This window comes from Phalacrocorax carbo, chromosome 2 (genome assembly GCF_963921805.1).
Source record: "Phalacrocorax carbo chromosome 2, bPhaCar2.1, whole genome shotgun sequence".
Taxonomy (NCBI): domain Eukaryota; kingdom Metazoa; phylum Chordata; class Aves; order Suliformes; family Phalacrocoracidae; genus Phalacrocorax; species Phalacrocorax carbo.
In genome coordinates, this window is record NC_087514.1 from 45421887 (window position 1) to 45445071 (window position 23185).

General features: G+C 34.6%; 1 protein-coding gene across 5 annotated transcripts in view; it reads right to left on the reverse strand.

Moving 5' to 3' along the window:
• Positions 1–23185, reverse strand: part of SNTG1 (syntrophin gamma 1) — a 351074-nt gene that overhangs the window by 111613 nt on the left and 216276 nt on the right. For 3 of the 5 annotated variants that reach the window (XM_064442735.1, XM_064442736.1, XM_064442737.1), the window contains 3 exons: positions 21272–21329; positions 18680–18723; positions 18531–18572 (listed from right to left, as the gene is read on the reverse strand). In XM_064442735.1, coding sequence (XP_064298805.1) covers positions 18531–18572; positions 18680–18723; positions 21272–21329 — 144 coding nt within the window. Of the gene's footprint in view, positions 1–11297; positions 11444–18530; positions 18577–18679; positions 18724–21271; positions 21330–23185 lie in introns of those variants that run through there. The other 2 variants (XM_064442738.1, XM_064442739.1) reach the window with 2 other exon arrangements.

Here is a 23185-nt window from a genome sequence, read left to right on the forward strand (position 1 = left end):
GTATGAATTTCTAGAGTTTTACAAACATGAGTGGAGTTCTACCAATAGTCACAGATACTGGCAAATTAATTATTTCTTCTCACTTCCTCATAGCCTAACGTCAGTTTAGCTCAAAACTTTTTAGAGCTATTTTGGTAAAATAAAGACTGTGTGAAAGTAGATGTATTGCTTGTTCAGGCTTGGAAAGTGTACATTCACGAAAAATGAATTTATCTGCACAACTATACCCATGTGGACCTGAAGAGTTGGTAGCGTATTCCACTAACAAAGCAGTAATGAGCTTTTATCACTGAGGTAAATTCATGAACATACTGAAGAAACCAGTTGTCAATCATGATATAATTTTTAGATAAGAAATGGATAGATATCTGCTCAGCCACCCTGCTTTTTTACTTAGAAAAAAGCTCCCTCACATTTATTGTATATACATTGCCAATAAGTTGTCAATCAAGCACTATCACTGACAATGTATGCACTGGTTATTTCTGGAAGTGAAAATTAAAGAAATATTGCAAGGTTACTTTCAAACTTAAGAGGGAAGTAGACTATCTAAATCCTTTATAGATCCTTTTCAGAATTACCTCATATTTTCTGATTTATAAGGAAACTTTAAAGCTGGGTTAATCAGGCTAACTGGCTCTGGATTTTTTTGCCAGTACTATCACATATTGTATGCATGATAAAAATGACTGAAGACTAAAAAGCTAAGGACTATTTTCTAATCCCTGCAAACAGTGAAGCTTCCTCAAGAATTTGCAGTCATTTAGAAATCTTTCAGGATTTTTCTCATTTTGCAATGTCTACTTCCATATTCTCACATCATTATGTTAAATTTCTTAAATTCCTGATACATTAGTCCACAAATTAGAAAAAGGTGGGGTTTAGGTTGCCTTTTTTTTAAAAAAAAAGATGTATTTTAAATAGGCAAATAGAGATCTGTGGAGACCTTGACTCATGGAAGGTTGAACAGTGGCATTAAAGTGGTACCACATTTTTTTCAGTAGATTAAAAAAACAACAGGAAAAAGTATGCTAATTTTATTCCACCCCAACATCTTATTCTATAGACCTGTGTCTGGACCTTCCAAAAATAAATTTTACTAGGGCTACTCCATAAAACTGCTGATTGATTGTTGATTTCCATGATGAACCCATCCCTTGCAAAAATATTCCAACATTGGGTAGAATACAACTAACATTTAATGTCTTGTTAAAATTAGATATTTATCTGAAGAGTGACCAGTTCAAAATTGATTGCTTTCTTATAAAATTGCTTTCTTTTAAAATACAAAGTAGCTATTTTAAGAAACAGTGCTTCTATAATAACTATACAATCAAATTACCAAAACCAATGCTAGCCACAGATAACAATTCTTCTCAGTCCTGGAACAGAATTAAAGCCTCATTCTCATTGTATATACATTCATTGTATATAAATGGTAAAAAGATTGTCAATATTAATCAAATATAGCTGTATAAGAGATTTTCAATTCACTACCGAAATAGAGAAGGCATTTCTAAATTTACATCAAATAAATTTTTTTTTTTAATTTCGCTAGTATGTGAAAAGATATAAATGGACCCAATTTCTAAAAAGTTAAAAAGAAACATATTTTTGAAGGTATACTGATTTTGAATAAATATAGAAACATTATGTCAAAATTTCAAAACAAAAATGCAGCAAATTCCTAAGAGGTTTCTTTATTATATATGAAGAGTTTGGTGAAGGTGAGATAAATTTGTAGTGCTAAACCCATGGAATATTTGCCTGACAACAATTTAACTCAGTAGTAGACCTAACATTTTCAAAGTCTAACAAGATTGTATCTCCCCACCATAAGCCATGCAAAAACTCCCTTCAGAAGAGATCACCATGTCTATGCATGTGACCTGGCAATTTCTAAAGCACTGCATCCCAGGTTGCAGAAAATGCATGTCCAGGCACATTAAACAGTTTGCTTATTCTCTGTATCATTGAAAGGTAATAATCTGTTTTATTTCCAGAGGCTGTACTGACTATTCAAGATGTATGTTGGTTTTTTCTATAAAGCCTACTGACTATTCAAGATGTATGTTGGTTTTTTCTATAAAGCCCTAGAGTTTTAATATTTTCAAGGTCTTCTACAAAGCCCTAGATTTCAGGCATGTGAATTCACTTAAATGTCTGAGGTTTTTATTTTAATAGTTAACAATGACTAGTAGTAACACTTAATGTGCTGACACAGATGTTCATGGATTAAGTAATGCAAACATACTTAGTATTGCTGTTACTACTTGATTTAGTTTTGTTTTTATTTCATCTAGTGGCCAATGCTAGCTATTGATTTGTTGGTGTTCAGTGTGTAATGAAGTCATCCCTGTAACAGGAAGGCGCTGTGAGACTGAGAAGTCTTAACATCTCCTCATCAACATTATGGCTATATATTAAATTCCTGCTGCTGTGTTAGATATCATATATATATTTAATGTGGAATGAGTTGATCTGAAAAGAACTACACAAACAGAAGCATAAAATACTGTCAATAAACTTTCTTACATCAAGCATAAGCTTACTACCTGTGCGATCAAGAATTAATTTACTTCTAACACAAATAGCCCTATATAAAATTAGGATGTTCAAGAGTGAAGTGAGACAGGCAAAAATAAAAGTTATACTTGTCTGAACCAGTAGCTGTGTGAAATAGTGACATTCGAAGAGCCAGTGTTTCTGGAGCGACAGTGTCTATACTTCCATGAAATTACTGTAATGACTGCAAGGGGGACATTTAAAGAAGTAAATTTTATGATGATGTGTAATATTGCTGAATAAAATTGCTGCATAATAATAACACTAGTCTGAATTTTTAATAATGTCTACAATTATATTGCCTTTTAATTTTATAAACCTTTTAAAGTCCCAATTCAAGGAAACATTCCAGCATATGCTGAAGTCTCTCTCAATATATTCAGGAAAGCATTGAAGCATGAAGTCCCTCTGACTTGTTAAGTATTCTTTTCTGAATAAGGTTGTAAATCCCCTCTTAAATTACCAATGAAATTTACCCATCAATGAAGCAGTAAAGATTTAAAACAGAAGATTTATAGTCCCTAAGATCTGTGTTCTCCTGAACTGGGACAAATTCCACTCTTCAGTGTGCTTTAAAGGAAAATTCAGTTCTTTGATGAATACCTTGAATTATAATGATAAAAAGGAAAAGAAGAAGACACGTTCCTAGCCGCTGTGCAAAGGTACACAATGCACTAGTTCAAGGCCATCAGCAGATACCACAATGTGCATTCAGGTACAATCACATAAAGCCCCAAAGCAAGAAGGCTCAATTCATACATACAACTGTCTTGAATTATATTTATTTTAAAAAAACTATGGCTCTCTTATTCAGTAAAAGCCACATAGTTAGTACAGAATATTTGCATTAAAAACACATCAGCATATGGGGAGTTTTTAATTCATATGATCTAATATTTATCACAGTATTCACTAACAATGAAAGTGAATCAACAAATGTAATAGTAAAAACTGTTAAAAAGGTTTTTTTCCTAATAAAAATTCTATTATTACTGATATACAGAACAAACTAGAATACCATTTTACGACAGCAGTTCCAACTCAGGCTGCACAGCTCAAAGTATACTTCAGACCATAGTTTGCCACTACCATAGTTGTAGGTTTTAATATTTTGCTGTCTGGTTCCAGAACCTGTGTTAGATATTGAGATACAAACCCAAATGGGCTACACAGTAGAACTGGGAGCTTCCTCAAGCAAGGCAAGAAGAACTGCAGGGCAAAATGGTGCACATGCTGAGGGTGCAGGAAGACACGTGCCCTTATATTCAGAGTCCTCTTCTGCATGATTCCTGCTACTGGCATTGTTTTACAAAAGTGCAGGGGGTTGCAGTAAGATTAGTAGTTACAGAAAAGATACCCTCCTGAGCCTACCGCTACAAAATTATTCTGAAAAGTGACAGGTAGAGATTTACGGCTTCTCAGGATGATGCAGGAATTGAATCAAGGCTGCACTCAGTGAATGCTCCAGCTACTAAAGCACTGTACAAAAGACCATTTCAGAGCAACACATGCAGAGATTCAGGGTTTTATGCTTTTTGGCAAGTCCCATCAGACTGACCACTTAGAAGCAAAATTATTCTTAATTCCAAGTGACAGCACTAATTTAAGCTCGACCATCAGGTGGTTTCTCAGATGGACAATGTCGTACCAGTCATCTTATAGCTATATTCAAGCTTCCTTCATTGATCCTTGCCCTACCTGTTTTCACAGGCTCATGGGATTTAGTCACAAAGGTACCAGAACATGTAACCTCAAGACTCCTGCATAAATCATTAGTAGAAAATTAAGTGATCAAAGTAGGCCATTTATATTAGCTGACACTAAGAGACATCTACAGAATTTCCTTCATAGGAAATTACTAAAATAATCAGATGTAAGCAACATGAATAAGTGTAATGAGGAGGTAGGAGAAAGAGATTAATTTCAGAAGTTATTTATTGGAAATATAATTAACTCACACACACAAAAAATCCATCAGGCAATAGAGGTCCAAATATAGGTCACATAGAGGACACAGGCTCCTGTCAGTTCTTTCTTCAATGCAATTCCAAGGTAAAAAGATAATATTGTTACTTCAGTGATATATTTCCAGTCAAATTGGAAAAGAAGAGTCTGATTTTAAACTTTTAAGTCCAACACTTGTGGAATGGTGTACTTACACGTTTATATAAAAGATCTGGTGACAGCTTTCTGGAAATCTTTAAACTTTCTTATGCTCCATAATGAACACTAAAATGTTTAGTAATATTTCAATCACAACAGCAATAGACTACAATTATTGCTTAGTTGCATGTTTATCTTTTCAAAAGTAATGTAGGAGTGCCTCAGCAAAAGATATCAATGAAAACACCTGAGGAAAAAAAAATTATGAAGCATTATGCAGCATTTTCCTGTTGTTCTTTCATTAATCTTAGCATAGTTAATAAATACCACTCATAAAAAATATTGCTGTTAAGTGCTTACTTTGCATTCTTAGGTCATGTACACTAATTTTGTATTCTGTTTCACTAAAGGCTGCGCTTACTGGTCATTACAGTTCATATTAAATCATTAGAAGGCCATTACTCCAATACAGAAACTATGAAAAGCGAGTAATTAGAACTTGCTAAAATTTTAAGGCTATGAAAACTGGGAACACCACACCTTGGAGTCCCTGACCATAGGTCATAGGGGACACCATAAGTCCCTGAACTGAAACATTTCATACCATAATCTGAAAAATGAAAGAGATTAATTCCCTATATAGATTCCAACTCAAATACATTATTTACTGTAATCTATCAGCATATTGTTTGACTCGTCCCAGCTGAGCTTCAGATTGTTGATTCTAACGCAAATGTTGATTATAAGTCCAAAACATGGGTCTTGTTAATGTTTCCCAATGTATATTCCATACTACTGGTCTGGGATTGTGGTCCACAGAAGAAATAAAAGCATAGAAGAAATAAATACAGAGTCTGTGGACCCTGACATAGAAGAAATAAACACAGGCATTTATTAGCCATGGCGCAATACATGATATGGAGTTACTCATGACAAGAAAATATGAATGAAAACACAAAAAAATTCAAAGAACAAGAAGACTCCAAACTAAACTCTTTCCAAATTTCATGAACTTTTTCAGTGTATCTATATATAGCGAGTACATGCCAGAGTTCAGAACTGCCCATCTTTGTTTTCACATTACCTACTCCACATATGGCTCCACTTCTCTAGGATCACTCAGCTACACTCAACGATCTGTGTAGTTATACAGTCCTAAGAAGTCCTCTACTTTAAACTCTCACCACTGTTCCACTTTTTGAATGTTATTATATATTCAGCTGCTAGGCACCTACTATCTTTCTGAGCTAATTCGTGAACACATATTTTTGTAATTATATATTTAATGAGTTCCAAAACAACAGGCTAAAAGGAATTAGGCAAATCCCTTAATAATGCTGAAAATGTTAGAAATACCGGTAGAATGGTTTCTAGTGTGGTTGAAACTAAACAGTATTTATTCTACAATATTTTTAAAGATACGGAATAGGAAACTTAAATTCTTTTGGACAACACAAAATATTAAGAGAGTTTTCTAATTGCAAACTACAACTTTGTGAGACCGATTAAATCATCATCATGTATTTAGGTAAAGTACTTAACTCCACGATCAGTCAAATATTATAAATGCATAAGCCTAATTCTGGTTTCAACTAGTTGTATTAACATGCATATTTCACCTTCTACCGATACTACACACTTTCACTACCATTGTATATATTTGGGTAAACTTCTTATTAGTATGATAGCTCAGAAATTTACACAGGAACCAGATTTTGTGTGGGATCAATTTCATTGACATGGTCCAAATCAAATATTGACAGAAGCTGCTTTGGGAGAAAAGTGTGATCCTCTTAATAAACAAAACAAAACTCCTACTGAAATGGAAGAAGCATTTACACCGCTGTTATAATAGCATCTACTGATTCCTACATGGCTTTGCCAAAAAGATTGCACAGCATGCACTGTTGTGTGCAGTCAGATGAGTGATAGGCTATCCCATCAGTCTACAGAGTATTTATTTAAGACACAAGGTTTTTGGACTTCGTAATAATTAGAAAGCAACTGTGGGAGCTATGCTGAGATTGTGGTGGGTTTGACTACATGTTATGGAGAATATTCAAATATTCAAAAAAAACTGTCAACACCTGGAGAGCATTAAGCAACCTTCAGAGGTTGCACATTTACCTTCAAGGATCCATGACATAAAAATTCAAAGATTTTTGTTTTCCTTTTAAGCAAAATCTAGGCCATGTTTTAACACACAGATAATACGTAGAAATTCCTCCTACTCATCATATCTGCACAACATCCTTGTGAAATCTATCTTTATTATTCATACAAATAGTATCATTTTAGTGGGTTTTAGTCCAATATAATATTAAGTGGTAAGAGTAAGCCAGAACAATAATTTCCTAATTCTCTGTAGGCTATCAACCAATTCTTGGTATTGCTATTCTCTAATAAGAATTTCAGATAGCAAAAGATGGGTAAACCCTCTTCAAATGAGAGCAGAAAAATCTAATAAGATATATTCTCTTGGACTAAAAAAAAAGATTGTTTTAGGGTGTATTATACTATAATATACACCATAATAAATATTCCATCACAGATTTCCCTGACGCATCTTTACGCAAGTTTTTGATTAGCATTCAGTAATCTGTAAAAAGACAGGTTATACTGGAATGCCACTTTCTGGTGATAAAAGCTGCCACAAAAGCACTCGGTGCCGGATATAGGCCAGAGGTTCAGTCATGAAATTACTGACATACTAAATAGGGAAACAAACACAAAGGGTAGTAAAACCAATATCTCTTATACAGAACATTAAGAGTTTGCTGTGGCCTGCAGGTATTATGGCATACAGTGCACGATAATATATTCATTATTCTAGAAAAAAATAAGTATAGTGTATGAGCTATCCAACAGTGTGAGAACGCAACAGATTCCAGCAGATAATCATAAGCCGAACTGAAGAAAAAGGTTGTGTATAGCCTCTCAAAACCAATAGCCATATTTCAGCAATTAGCCAGGAAAACCTTAGAAGAATGACTTAAGTCACTTAGAAGTCTCTGTCCTCTATATAAAAGTCACCAAAAAATATTCAGCATAATCAGAAAGACTAAATGTATTATCCATGTTACATTAAGAATAATAAAATAATATCAGCTATATTTACAGAATAAACCAAATTGTTCCATATTTATCTACGTAATTCCTAGAGTACCCAGCTACAATTGGAATAAAGATCCTATAAATTCTTTTATGAAGAGATACATGTTTTTGTTTTGCTAGAAGACATGATAAAGCCAAAAAGCTTCAGGCAGAAGCTTTTGCTTTTTCAGCAATAACGTTTTTTTTTTTTTCTTTTTAAAGTAAGAATAAAAAATAAAGCAAAGTTGAAAGTGGAAATAATATTTTTTTCTAGTAGCTGTAACAGAAACTGGACAATAACTTGGAATTAAGGTCTCCAAATTTTGCAGGTAACATGTGCTCCTCAACTAGAGGAAATAATTCCAATCAAATTATCCATTTTAAAGAATTTGGAGTTCTTTCTTTCAACAGTTGATCATACTGCACTTTTTTTTTATCATTATATCAATGAATTTGGAGGGTCTGAGTTTTCTAGCCCCGATTACAAACAAAACAATGAAACTGCTTGCTTATCTGTTAAATAAATAAGAATCCCCTGTCCCTTCAGTCAAACTGTTCCCACACTTCAAATTTACCAGAATTTAAGTGCTCTCACAGTTGAGTTCCCTATGAAATTTCTAACATATTTACTAAATAAGTACAGTTTTTATGTATGCAATTTGTGAAAAGATAATTAGTAATATTCAAACTGCATACATATTACTAAATTACATAACGTCAGCTATTGTTTCTATTCCTAATGCTTGAAGTGTGAAAGTCATCCAGTTGCCACAGCATTTTGAAGTACATCCTTAATTTTTAAAATCTTTTATGAACAAAGATAGATCTAAGGTTGTTGAAAACATGGCTTAAATATTTTGTCTGACTAAGCAGAGCCCCAGTTCTGGGGGAAAAAAAAGAAAGACTGGTCCCAGAATAAGAGTTTGCTCACACTAATCCCATTGCAAGGCTGGGGTCAAACACACAGTTAGTGGCAAATTTCACATTTACATATTCAATATAAAATTTGCTGTTGGCAAATATGACCTTAACATTTACTTTTCATGAATAGTCACACTAATCAAGCACCAGCATATAAATGTTCATGAAAAATGAATACAAAATAGTCTTAAAGAGTTTGAAAACAGATTTTAATTCTAAATTTGAATAAATATTAATGTACAAGCCTACGCCTATTTGTTCAGTTCTAAATGTTATCAACCTCACAATGACATAAAGTATAATTCTTGGACAAATTTGTATTTGAAGTAATGTTTTAGATCAATATATGCAGTTAACTCTGCTAAGCTTCTCAACAGCTCAGGATCTAATCTCTGAGAATCTCAGTCCTATCTCTGAGAAAGATATTTTAGTACTTTGGGGAATGTGCTCAGTGGTAAATGTTTTCAGCTGAGAAAACACATCAGAACATACTTTCATGCCATTCGGTGCAGTGACATGCCTCTCTGCTGCAGAATAGTCGTACGGCATCTAGTTGAAGTTGAGAAAATTGCTTTGGTCCTCATAAATATTTGTAAAAAAGAAATACCTCAATTCATTAAAATACTTAAATTCATACTTTTAGGCAAATACACACACATTTTGCTGGACTGGTATCCATCACAGTTATCCTGTAATATTGAATTTTCACAAATAATACTGCCTCAACATTTTTAGGATTATTTTAATCAGCAACTAAATTTTAAGGGCCTTGGCAAAACTGAGTTTGGAGGTACTCACACTGGATATTAATTAACTGGAGGACATTTACAGGTATTTTGGAAAGAAAAGAGATTAACCTATAATTCCAAGGAAGTAAAAAAGCTAATTGTATTTCAGCATAATGATGAAAATGTGCTGAATTACAGGTTTAATCAGTTTACAGCATGAGGTCTTCATGACTTTCGAAGTTAAGCATAAATCTCATATATTAATCCAAAACGATCAGGTTACTTATCCCATTGCAACCCTTATTTTACCTTTTCTTATTTTCCTAATTAGGCAATAACCCCACAGAAATCCATTCTTGCCAGAAGTTAATTACCATTTGAGACTACAAAATCTTATAAAAACCATGATTTTTAGACTGCTGTATAGAGTGGATGTGTTTTCTGAAGGAAAAATTGTAATATCAACAATAAAAGAAAAACAAAATGCGTTGTAAAATTCTGTTACATTGCTGCTAGGTGAATATGTCAGAATATCACAAATAAGTGCACAAACAATAGGCCTCACTTTTACAGAGTCTAGGCTCCTCAAACCTTAATAATTCTGGGTTTGCAACTTTCTCTGAGCTGTCAGTTTCTACAAAAATTCAGAAAATAAGCAAAACAGTGCTGATGCTATGTAACTCAAATCTATCTAAGGAATTTCTATACAGAAAGATGATTCAAAAAAGCACACTCCCATTTAGATAACACTTCCCTATTGAGATATAAAGATTTTTGTTTTGACACCTTCTGGGCTATTAAAAGCTGTAGTTGTAGCAGCAAAAGTAAAAATTTAAATGTCTTGGTAATGCCAAATTCCAAAGCCCCCAGAGTTTTAATTAGAGAAAAAAATAATTCTTTGTCTCACAGATTTGTTGTTGTTGCCATTGTGCAGGTGATTAATTTTACTCTGAAACCTCACTTATTGATTGATGGAAAGATGCTTTATACAGTCTGTAAAACCTTGCAATCTTTCAGGGTGAAAGATGTTTAAACAAAATATGTAATCTGTCAGCATTCATTACAGTACATGCTAGCTCTCACCAATACTTCCCTCTGCAGTCAGTAATTCAGAAATAATACATGATGACCTGATGTGCACAGGGGATTTTGAAAGTTTTGCATTAGATTTTCCATGTAAATATGACTGAACAAAAGATACCAGAAAACCCTTAAGACAACTCAGATAGGGTGAAGATTTTTGAAACATGTCTATCTGTCCATTTAATATGCAAATACATTCTACTCAGAATAGTATAAGAAGGGATGGCATTTCAGTATTTCAGGGAATCTAGAAATATCCTCAGTAGGGAGTTTTTTGATGTAGAGCATTCCCTTGAACTTTCCTTTTAACAGGTCAGCATAATTAGAACCTTTGAAATATTCTGAATCAGTACTGGCTTGACAAGGGCATGTGAAGTGGAATAGAGCTATGTACATTTGCTAGACCTCATTTAGAGATATATGTCATTATCCTGGTAATGCCGTTTCAGCCTGAGCACTGACTATTCCCCATTTTGCTCAAAAAAGTGCTCACATCGCAGGGAGGCAACAACTCCTGCAGGTCTCTGCACTAAAATCTAAAGAATGGGTAACCTTTGTAATTTTTAATGAAGAGTTTCTTTCCTCTGTAACCACACCTGCACCAAAGTTTTCTTGTGATCTGTGAACCTCTGACTACTGCGAGCTGTTTTACTGGCCACAGTCCTGCAAAATAGCTAACAGGAAACAGGTAGGACCAAACAGAACCTGTAGAAAGACACCAGTACTATGAGGGCAACTCTAAGAAGGAAGTATGCATCTAGAAATAGGCCCAGTGCTGACAAACAGATACCAATACACCAGTACCATACTGTACCATACTAGTGGTTGAGAAGTATGGGGTGGGCCATCTGGAAACCTCCATGTATCTGGCTGGAACAGTCCAACACTGGATACTATTGAAAAATATATAGAGTCCATTCTCCTTTCCTCTTCCTCCTCCACCGAACAAACTGTCAAAAGACAAAGACCCATTGTAGAGGAAAAAAAAATGACCTAAAAATATGTACAGGTGATAGACAACCCCTGGATAAAAAGTTTCTTCCTGGCACCCATCTGATTTTATTATAGCCAGAACAATGACAATTCTGAAGAGTTAAATCAGGTATTGTAGCTGCTGGAAAAATGTCAGAAGACTCGATGTGTGTGCACATTTGCACTTCTTTCAGCACACATTTATGACTCCTGGCTAGCTAAGTCAGTACACACGCTCTATTTTGTTCAGTGTGCTCTCTTGGGCCCGTGTCAAGCCATAAGAAATAAAGAGGTTTATTTTCAGAGGTGAACATTTTCTTTCAGTCTATACCATGGGGTTGCTACCTGGTTAAAGAAAACATTTTTTGCCAGTCAGACAGTATTTTCTAGTCCATATGGGGAAGTGAAAATTTTTAATAGTGACCAGGGAAGATAATTTTCATGCCTATAAAAGGTTTTGGTTTTCCTACATTAAATTGGAGTGCTTTGTGTATGTTTATTTCCTCTGCCTTTTGGAGGTTTTTGATGCTCTCTGTGCTATTTTTGTCTAGCCTCTAGGTTATTACACAGTAGTATGTCCAAGTAAAACAAAAAACTCAGAAAACCTAGCCAATGTGGACTATACCTTTTCAAACATAAACCATACAGAAACAGATTTAAAATAATTGGGACTCTGGTGCTCTACCAGTGAGCCAGACCCATTTTCTTATTTTTTAATTATTGTACAGTATTACACCTATGCACAGCAAAGAAAAAATGGAGTCCCTGTACCAAAGTCAAACTGAGGCATAGCTTCACAACTTGAAGATGCTGTGCAGAATGAATAATTTCAGAAAGTCTTCTGGAAGGTAAAACACACACATGTACAAACAAAAATGAAAATATTTCTCTCTGTTTCCTAAGAAAGCAAAGAAACCAGAGTCTTATGATAAAATATCAATGGCAAAAAATCAAATATCAATAAACAAGGTCAAAAGCAAAGCATGTCTGATGGTACACACTTTAAATTCACTGCTCAGTTGTCTCTTTGCTTTGCAGCTCAGGCTTTCAGCATTAATAGAGCTGCATAACAAAGGAGGAACCGATGGCAGTTATTTGAAGGATGTTGCACTGTAACTGATGATTCAATCTTTCACTCTACCTCACTAAACCCTAATGGATTTTTGCTTTGAGGACTGTAGCTATGTAAGAAAGAAATAATAATATTAATCATATAGACTTGGTATTAGTCATGCCAGCATGTTCAATCCCTGTCTATTAAAACTTGGTAGTACTGATGATTAGTTTTAAAAGATCAAATCCTAATCAAATGGCTAATATATCTACAGGTATCTTAGGAAGACAAGCAACACATTAATGTATTTTAAAAGCCTAACATCATAGTGCTTGAATAAATTAAAGCCTTTATTGAGTTTGGAACAGAAATTAGTTATTTAAACACTAAAAATCATAGCTAAAACCACATTAGAAAAGCATCTGAATACGTTAAGAATACTGCTCCAGAATATAGTCTAATCCAAGGAATTCCCACCACACAGGAAAAAACAGTAAATTATTTACACCTGCTAGGTTCTTTTCCACTTGATGGACACTTACTTCAAATTAGTGCTGAAATATTTGACAGATTATTATTAGCTCCAAATTTCATGAAGAATAAGGACATTGTAAATACATTGTAACAGATGTTTTCATTAATTGCAGCAGGGTAGCTAGGTTCTTTTCCACTTGATGGACACTTATTTCAAATCAATGCTGAAATATTTGACAGATTATAATTAGCTCCAAATTTCATGAACAATAAGGACGTTGTAAATACCTTGTAACAGATGTTTTCAATAATTGCACCAGGGTAGCTAAAGTGACATTAGCACTTCTTTTATTACCCAAGTCTCAAATAGGAAACAGCAGCTGTATGGAAAAAGTAATAACTTGGCCTCTCCTTATGAAGGAAATATTGGATTTCCAAAAAGTTTATATTTCACTTTCAAATTCAAAAGTTACAAATTACAGATTGATTATGGTCTTCTCTTAGAAGTGCCAACTATGCAGCTTCAATATTTAAAGTCGCCATTCAGTCTAGAGGGGAAAGGATTAAATGGCTGTGCTATGAGTTAACAGTGCAGGATCTCTGCCACATAATATAAGTAATCTGTATTTGCAGGTTGCTGTTATCACTACCACCAAACAGAGCAATATTAATGTAGAGATCCTTTTCTATAACAGATTCTGAAGTACTTCATCTAATTCAGTGAGCTAAACATGATAATAGTCTAGGCCTCTCTTTCACAGCTAAGGAAGCAAAGATAACATAAAAACATAATTTACCAAAAGACACATCTGCAAAGTCAAGATGGAGTGAGATTTCAGATCATTTGGTTTCCAGTCCTGTCTCACAAATACAATATGTTCGTTCTTCTGCTTAAAAACATTTATGAAAAATGTTATCAAAACTATTCATAACGGGTTTTAAAAATCAGTTTGAATGAAACTAGTTTCAAAACAAAGAATCAGAGTAAGAGTTTCATCTACTGCACGATTGCAGTTAAGCAACTACAATCCCTATATTACCAGTTTCATACAACATATATGACTCATGGATAGCTAGCACAGTTACAGCCCTGCTATGAATGCAGAGAAAAGGGGGAAGCAAAAGGTAGAATGCAGTGCATGTGGACATCCCATCTCAGGTCGTTCTGCTGGAAAAAAAGGTCTTGTGCAAAATGCCGCTGATGACAGAATTGAAACATGACGTTACATATTGTAGCTAGCTCTACATAAAATCCACCAAAGTCTAAATATGTATGCTGTCTTGATACCTACCTACCTCTGTATGAGCTTTTCCTGTTGCTTTTCAAGGAATGCACAAATGGCACATTAACTGGCACATACAAACTATAATTTTTCATTAGAAACATTCCCTGAATCTCCCCAAATACAAAAAATAAGAAATTATTTCGTATCCATGTTCATTTAAATCTATTTTTATTTCCTAAGAGAAAACCAGATGCTAAGATCAAAAAAATCCCCAGTGTAAGATACGTAACCGTAGCTGTTGGTACTACCTGAGATGTGTTATTTACAGCGTTAAGACCAGAGACATAATCTTAAACCTATCAGCAGCATTTGACTAAAATTCTTCCTTCTCCATAGGCCCCAGATGCTTTGGTGCACTATAACCCTGGGAACAGTAAGAGCAGTAGATCCAACACAAGATTTTTGGTTGTATGCAACTGAGATGACTCCTACTCTGAGCCACTCAATAGAGCTCAAGGGAAGGTAAGTCACAGCAGAGCCTCTCACGCTCTCCCAAAATTTTGTCCATTATTAGTGGTGTGGTGGCGAGACCCAGAACCATCAAAAATGGCCACATGTCCTCAAGAACAGCATTATGTCAGTGACTGCCTATCTATCTTTGGTTTATGTTTGGACAATAAATGGATGTAAAGGCTACAGATGCATTAGTTTGCAGACTACAAATATATTTTTCTCCAGCATTAGGAATAATCATATCCACTGTGAGCCCTTAAAAACTAGGTTTGTGGATTGACAAGTTATGTACTGCTGGACCATACTAACTAGACAGAAGCCCAAACTTGAAGTTCTGTCTAAGTATAATCTTAACGTCAGGCTTAGAAAATCTTGTTGTAAAATGTAATGGAGAATCTACGGCAAAAGGAATAATTAATAAATCCAGAGTAGAAAGACCACAAACTCATGTAAATTAACAGATATAATGATTTCTCCTTACCTCTACATTCAAGTTCATATTGCATTTTTGGAGTCAAATTGCCAGTATGATGATGAGAGATATGTTTTAAGAGAATTGCTAGATTGTTTTTTTCTCAACCTCCTCCCATGCTGATACTTCACCACAGAGAGCATATATTTATTTTACCATAGGAGATCACTAAGACTGAAGCAATGTTGTGCTCTACTCAGATGGGAGTCTTTACAGCCTAAGACAAAAAACAAGCTGACATTCAGCCTTTGATAGAAACTCGTAAAGTGCTTTCATGATATGAATAATATCCTTACCTTCTACAACCAGAAAACTAAGCTCAAAATTAAGTGCTTCACCTAAAGCTAAAAATAAATCAGAAGGGAATTGTATAGAAGCTTCCAGTAAGGCATGCTAAGAACTGACTAATCCTACCTATCCAGTCTTACAAGAGTCTTATCTATCTCTCTGTCTGCCCACCTATATATCTACCTATCTATTTGTCGAATTCAGGCTTCAGATTTTAGTACATTTCTTGGGTAATGGCATCTATGCATCACTGAATACTATATCACTAGATCTAATAACTAATGGAAGGCAATAAAGACAACAAAGGAGTGCCCACAAGTGTTAAGCCAACTAAGTTCACTATATTTTGGGGAAAGATTCTTTCTACTATGAAAGATGGCACTAATTTGGCTAAATTAGTGAATTTAAATAATTTAAATAATATAAATATAAATAAATGAAATTAAAATAATTTTATATGCATAATATAGTTATCAGTAAAGCACAGTGAAATACCAGGGCCAGCTAATCATCAGCACAATCAACAGGCTGCCGTGATTATGCCACAGGACTTTTCATTGCAGAGCTATGAAGATATGACATATGCTTAAAACATTTCTGCAGGCAGCAAAAAATTTTGGATCTAGAAAAAGAATGAACACTCATAGGATGCACACTGCAGATACAAGTGTGAGTTTTCTATGGGCATCTTCAGCTTTATACACTGAAAAAATTTCCATGCTGGTTTACGGGGAATATTATCTAAGACATTAAGACAACCCAAAACACTAATATATTCTCACATAATGATACCTGCTAAGTCTTAATTAGTTACAGAAAAAACCAGAAAGAAACAAAGCTCTGTGCTCATGTACCTTGCATAGCCATTTAAAAAGTACCTAGATGCAATAAGGATTGAAAATGAAGTTTCCACTACTGTTCGACTTCCTGCTGCGAGCAACTATGCTCCACACACTTCCTATTTCCTCTGTTACCCTGAGATTAGAGCTACAGATTCTGTATTGGATAAAGACCCTGCAAGAGAGAAGTGCTAAAACAACTCAAACTGCAAAGGGTATGTCGCAGAAAAATCTCACCTATTACTCCTGTTGGCAGACCAGTTGATATACTTGCCCTTTACTCAGGGCTATGTCTAAACCACAGATTACTGCACAATGCATAACCATATTTACCACTACTATAGCGGGCTTTATAAAGAATTTACTCCACAAATATATAACATATGATAGCGATTTTTTCTCAAGAAAAAAAAAAAAAGTTACCAGAGTTCATTTACTTCGGATTTTAGATTAATTTTATCATTTATATTTGTAACTTCTCTGCATATTTTAGTTTATAAAATGTCATATGGACATTTTATCTTATTTAAATATTGCTCAATATTTACTGTTAATTCTTAAGAATTATTTTTAGTTAAAGATGTAATTTAAAATTTATCTGCTTCTTAAACTCCTAAAACATTTTCACATACACAAATGCACATTCAAAACTCATAAAAGATTTTTTTATTATTATTCAGAGAAAATTATCTATAAGGAGTTTGAGAAGCAGATTATATTGGAGAAAGAGGGTATAAAACAAAATTTAACATGATGACAATTGATCCTCTGTGTTAATCTGCACCTCTTGGCTTTTCCAAAATATCTTTTTTTTTCTGTGAAAGTGTTTAAACCTGATCACAACTAGCCAACAGATTTATGTATAATTGTAATGGTTAAGAGATTGTCTCCGAAAAGAGAAAAAAAAATCCTGGTGTTTTTCCAGTTTTCAGTATGCCTTTGAATGTGCGAGTCTACACTTTTAGTACTAACTTTTTTCCCTGTCTCGAAATTCCAACAGCCTATGTAAATCCCACTGAGAGATTTACTATATTAATGCATATTAAACCAAACAATTGTGGTAAGCTTATAGAAGATTAAAATCTGATCACTGTTTCACAGCGGAATCTTAAAAGTACTATAAACATGACTATTAGCCTGTGTATATGGAAGGTGGTATGAAGAAGGCTCTGAAGAATTAAGCATGATTTGCAGCACAAATTTCCAACATGAAACCAGTGCACAAAAGCACTCTGAGAGGAGGAATAGTGCAGGGACCTAATCTTTCAGCCTGCACTAACTTGTTCATCAGAACTTCATTTTTACTAACTCTTGCCTTCTATATCTGAATGACATATGGTCAATGATCTGTCATATAACAGAATGCTGTATGAAATACAGAGCATCTTTGAATTGGCAAAATAAGTTTTAGAAAAGTAAACTTTCAAATATAACATTGCTACATTATGTTAATAATATAGGTACAAATTCTATGGAGCTACACAGGATTTAAAGATAATTACTTTGGTAATCTCATTTCTGGCATTCTTTTCTGAAATATAGGGTTACCTACCTCTGAAAGTACTTAAGAAGAGTTAAAAAGTCAAATATAACAGAAGTATATGATACTTCTAGCAAAGCTGACTTAACAAGGGAACCAGCCTACTACAGAGCTCTCAAATACACATGCTTTCTCCAGAAGAAATACCCTTAATACACTGTTATTTTAAATACATAGTGATAACAGCTTAACTGGAGGAGGAGAGAGCACCCTCATTAGTAACAGCCAAGGAATGAAAGGCAAATAGTTCTGCTTCAGTTTTTAAATAGGATTAAAACCAACCAAACAGTAAATCTCCAACTAGTGCAAATTACAGCTTTTGAAATTAAAATGACCTGACACAGCCAGAAAGGTGTAGCACTGTTGAAATTTGATAGCTATAAGCCAGAAGAAGAAATGTTGGAATATGTACGGTTAAAATCGGCATAATAAAGTAATCACCTTTAATATAGAAAAACCTGTCTGAGAACAGCAATTACAACAAAATTATGAAGAAGAGATTACACTAAGAACATAGTTGCTTGCCATGCTAGCAGGTACAGTCATATTTGTTTAGGAATAACAATAATAGAACTGATACCAGCGGATTGTTATCAGCGTACACTATCATCTCAATAACTACAAAAGACGAAAGTAGACTAAAAAACAGAAAAGCTCACCACTTCTTCATGCCTGCATTTTCTCACATTAATTCCATTAATCTGTTATTGAAAAGATAAAGAAAAGACTTACTCTACATTTCATAAGTATAGATTTCATTTCACTTTTCTAGAAAAATATGAACAAAAGAACTTTCAGTTTTACTCACCTGTATAATTGCATCTCCTATAAAGAGCAAACCTGAAAGTTCCGCTGAAAACAGAAAGCATATTTTTCACTCATTTTGTACAAAACATCCTACATTTCATGTACATGTATTCCTATTTAATTTAATGGTTTTACATAATCTTTTAAAAATTTAAACAAAAGCCTAGATTTTTTTAAATCTGAAAATATTGGCATATCAGTGCTACAGTGCCTACCCAGCCCAAGTACAAGACTATGAAACATCTTCCATCAGTCACTAGCAGCTTTCAGGCCATTATGGTGATGTATGGCATACTTTTCAGAACAGAAAATGACTGCAGGAGTAGGTCCTATTACCTGTGAGAGACCCTTTCTTACAAACTCTGAAGAAAAAGCAACATGAAGAGTCCAGAGCTACTTATGAATGACAAATTTAATTTGCAAGCTTTTACCAAAGACACTTCAGATCCTGCATCTTTGGTAAACTCAGTGGAGTTTATGCTTTATATGCTAAAAAGCCAATCAGTGTATTTTACAAAATCACCAGCCAAACTGAATTTTATTTTAAAAACAAAGCTATACCCTATAAATCACAAGGGAATTTACAAAATCTAATTCTACAGTTGCAATTTTTAAATATTATCTTGTGTTATAGAGCTATCTAATGCAAATATACTGTATAAATACACAAGAAATATAAGATTATTTAAGTTTCTCTAAAGAAATAATAACCTCTAACATGAGAACTATGGCATGTTAACATCTATAGTAGTCCAAAACATCACAGAAGACACTGTCTAGAAAAGACTAGAATTGGACTTGATCCAAAAACTTATGAGTTGTAAAACCAGAATCAATGTTGACATAAATTACGATACTCAAGTACATGTTTGAAGGGCTAGTCTTATTAGCTAGATTTAACTAAGGATGCTTACATTATTGGAGGATAGACGTTCTGATTTATTTTTTTAATTTTTCTTAAATAAATTCATATCTCTATTCTACTTCAGATACCAGACTTCCAAGTACTAACACTTCATATATGGCTTAATGGGCTAGCCAAAGCACCTGATGTGCATCACTGGTTTTAAGAATTGCATCAAATGTCACATTCTTGTTTAGAGGTCCAAAGAAAGAGCTGGAGTCAACAGGGAGGAGGGCAGAACCAAGGCTGCAGAGCTTTGAGGTACAGGCTCTGGGTCAAACAGCATCTTCTGTATCAAAGACACCTAGTACAGACACATGGCATGACACTTTCTACACCACAGGACAGTAGTCTCCTACACAAGAGATGTCCCTCAAAACTAGCTCTCCAAAAAGCAGCAGTATTTTTCTTGAAAGCAGTAATGGAGGTTATATCTCAGCTAGGTATTGAGGTTAGAAATAATGCATCAGCTACTGCAGCAAAAAAAAAGAGACCCCAACAAAAATAAAAGTGTGCACTTTTGTGTGCTCAGTTAAACTTAAATCTATCTTATTTTTCCTGCAGTGCTTAATAGCATTTTAATAGTGCGTGTAGGTAACATATGCCACATTACTATGTATTACATACTTATATGTACACAGAAAAGAACGAAGTCACAAGTATAACCTCTTAACATTAACCTTATTGCCTTCCTTAGGGGCTCATTCCATGCTACTCTATAGCCTCCCTACATACTACTGTCACATCTACCTTTCAAGGTTGGCTTCCAGTTCTCAATATGCTGATTCCCCTGTACCTCTCTTCATCTATGTGGGTGAATATGATTTTCTTTTTTAATGCTGGCACATTATAGTTGTGCCTAGATTTACTGCATTACAGATGGAGCAAAATGCTTCCAAGTTTACGATTCTGACCTTACACAAATGTACACAAATATACACAAACATAACAGAGATATTAAATACAACATACTAGTACTGATTCACAACCTTCATTTCTCATCATAAGCTGCTTAACCATTATCCATCTTCCTAGCACATATTCTATAATTTCAATCACTTCAGAACATTGCCAGTTAAAAACAATACAGAGATTCAGCACCAGCTCTGCTTGCATTAAAAATAAGTATGGTTAAGACCTTATGCAGTACCAGTTTTGCTATGTATGTCTTGCTGCAAAGGCTTACACAGCACAGCATCTAATGCTGAAATAACATAGAGGTTTTATCAAGATTCTGCCATTACCCACCCCTATCTGAGTACTACCCTATTAAGCAGTATAAAAAGATGTGCATTCTCTTCTTGTGTTACCACACTTTAACGGCCAAACATTTTATCTGCTACAGCTTCCTGGCAAGAACCATTTGGAAATAAAAGCCACAAAATCATTAACTTCTGTTAAATTTGTTAAACATTTTCATTCTCTAAATACCTTCCTATTTCTCTCCTTAAAAATAATGCCTTATAAGAACTTCTTTTTTAAAAATCATATTGAAGACTATTTACAAAATATTCCAAATATGAATTCTGTACTTTTTCAGAGAACAGTTCTGAAGAAGGGGGAGATCACAATGACATGGAGAGAGAAAAGGTACACCAATACAATTTAAACTTCCTGCAGAATCTCAAGACTTAATGCACCTTGCTTTAAGGAGCATGTCAAAATACAGTGTACTAATCTGACACCCACCTCTTTGTTCTTTGGAAATCTTAGAAATGACCACTGGAATATTATGTTCTGCTCCACCCTGAAAACAGAATAAATGGCAATCTCATCAGTCACCAGAAATATCTTTTTGCTTAAAATTATATTTTACCCTTTCTCTAAGACTGAGAAAATAACTCTGATTCTGCATTTCCTCTTTTTTTTTTTTTTTTTTTTTAATAAATACTTGATTTGGAGTCATTCCTTATTGCCTCTCATATAGAAGTTCTCAGTTGCCATCATCGGCTCAGAAGTGAACTGAACGTTGTTCAAAACTCTACAAGACTTGAAGGAAAAGGACATCAGTTTCTGTGAATTCTAGAGAGCTTCATGTACGAAATCATGTCCTGCAAAAGCAAAATGGCCATCACACTACAATGGCAGCCATGCTGTGACCACTGATTTTTCATGCTGGCAAGAAAGAAACAGGTAAACAAAAGCCCAAGCAAAGCAAGTTTGGACTTTTCATCTCAAAAGCAGCCTTTATTTGTTTCCGTCTCTGTCACACAAGCACAAAGAGCGAGCAAGCAGTGGGATAAGTAACAAGGAACAGAAAAAGAAACATTAAGAAATGGAACAGTAGGTGTTCAATAAATGGGGGGAAATAAAGGAAAGCTGGATGGTAATTCAACAGTTCAACAGCAATTCAATGCTCTTGCTTCATTCAGTTTATCCTGTTGGGACTGGAAACGTTCATGGTGCTTAAGAATAAAGTATGAAAAAGAAACCTTAAATAAAGAGGAAACTCAAAGGAAGAAAAAGGCAAGTATACACAGAGTTACAAATATTTTTTCCTCTGTAGAGAGCATCAAAGTGTAAGCCTGAATGTAACCTGTACAAATTGAGATAATCAGAAATTACAGTCTGCCACACACTTATTTTGCCTAGGAATCCTGGTTAAGGGTTTGCTTACTCTTCCACATTTTTCTTTGGAAACAATGGCTTTCTTGGGTCCAGGCATCCAGTGTCGAGGTGTGGAAAGGACTGACATGGATATTTTGATGGTCTAAGGAACAGTATAAATCCCTTCTTCATGCAAAAACCAGTTTGAAACTGATCAGACTCCTGCACTCTACAGCTCTTTCTGTCATGGAATAAACATGAGTTTCCTGTGAAACAGTAGCATTTTAAACCTGATTAAGGCTCCTTCTGCTACTGGTTATCAGTGCAAATGGTCCTAAAACCACGGAGTCAATAGGGATCTCAGTAATACTACAAAAGTTATATGTCTACAAGAAAAGTTGTATTGGAATTGCATGAGATGAGCGTTGAAAAACACAGATATTGACATTTCAGCGTGGACTGAGTATTCACTCTGTAAACACCATGTGGCTACCTTCATTTCAGTCAGGCTTAGAGATGTATTCAGACTAGATAAATTGGAGCATTATAAGTTGTTGAATATCTTTCAATGTTTTCACCAGAGAAACAGCAACAGTAAAAGTTGGCTTCAGTTCAAGCTCATTAGATTTGTAAGACTTAGCCTACACCCTCCAGATTTCTCCTTAGTCGCATGTATATTTATTTTCTTCCAAAATTTTCAAACAAACAGAAAAATAATTGTGCCAGTTCCCTTCCTAAGCCTCCAATGTTACACAGAGATTGCACTATCCAGGACATTTGAAGCTCAGCAAAGGAGTGTAGGGTTTAAAGCTAACATAAGTCCTTTTTTTTTCTCAGTAAAATGGCCTCCCTCCCTGCTTAGACTCAGCTCTCCCGTAAAGAGGGAAATTACTGTTGTTACTAAGCCAGTCTGCAATGCACACATGATTATTCCTCTCTGACTCACTATAGCTACCTAAACCTATTTACCCTGCAGATTTGAAGAAGCATTCATTAATGTCCTACAGAAGAAAATTATCTCCTTTCACAGCATCGCAGTCTGGCCAGTATGAAGTA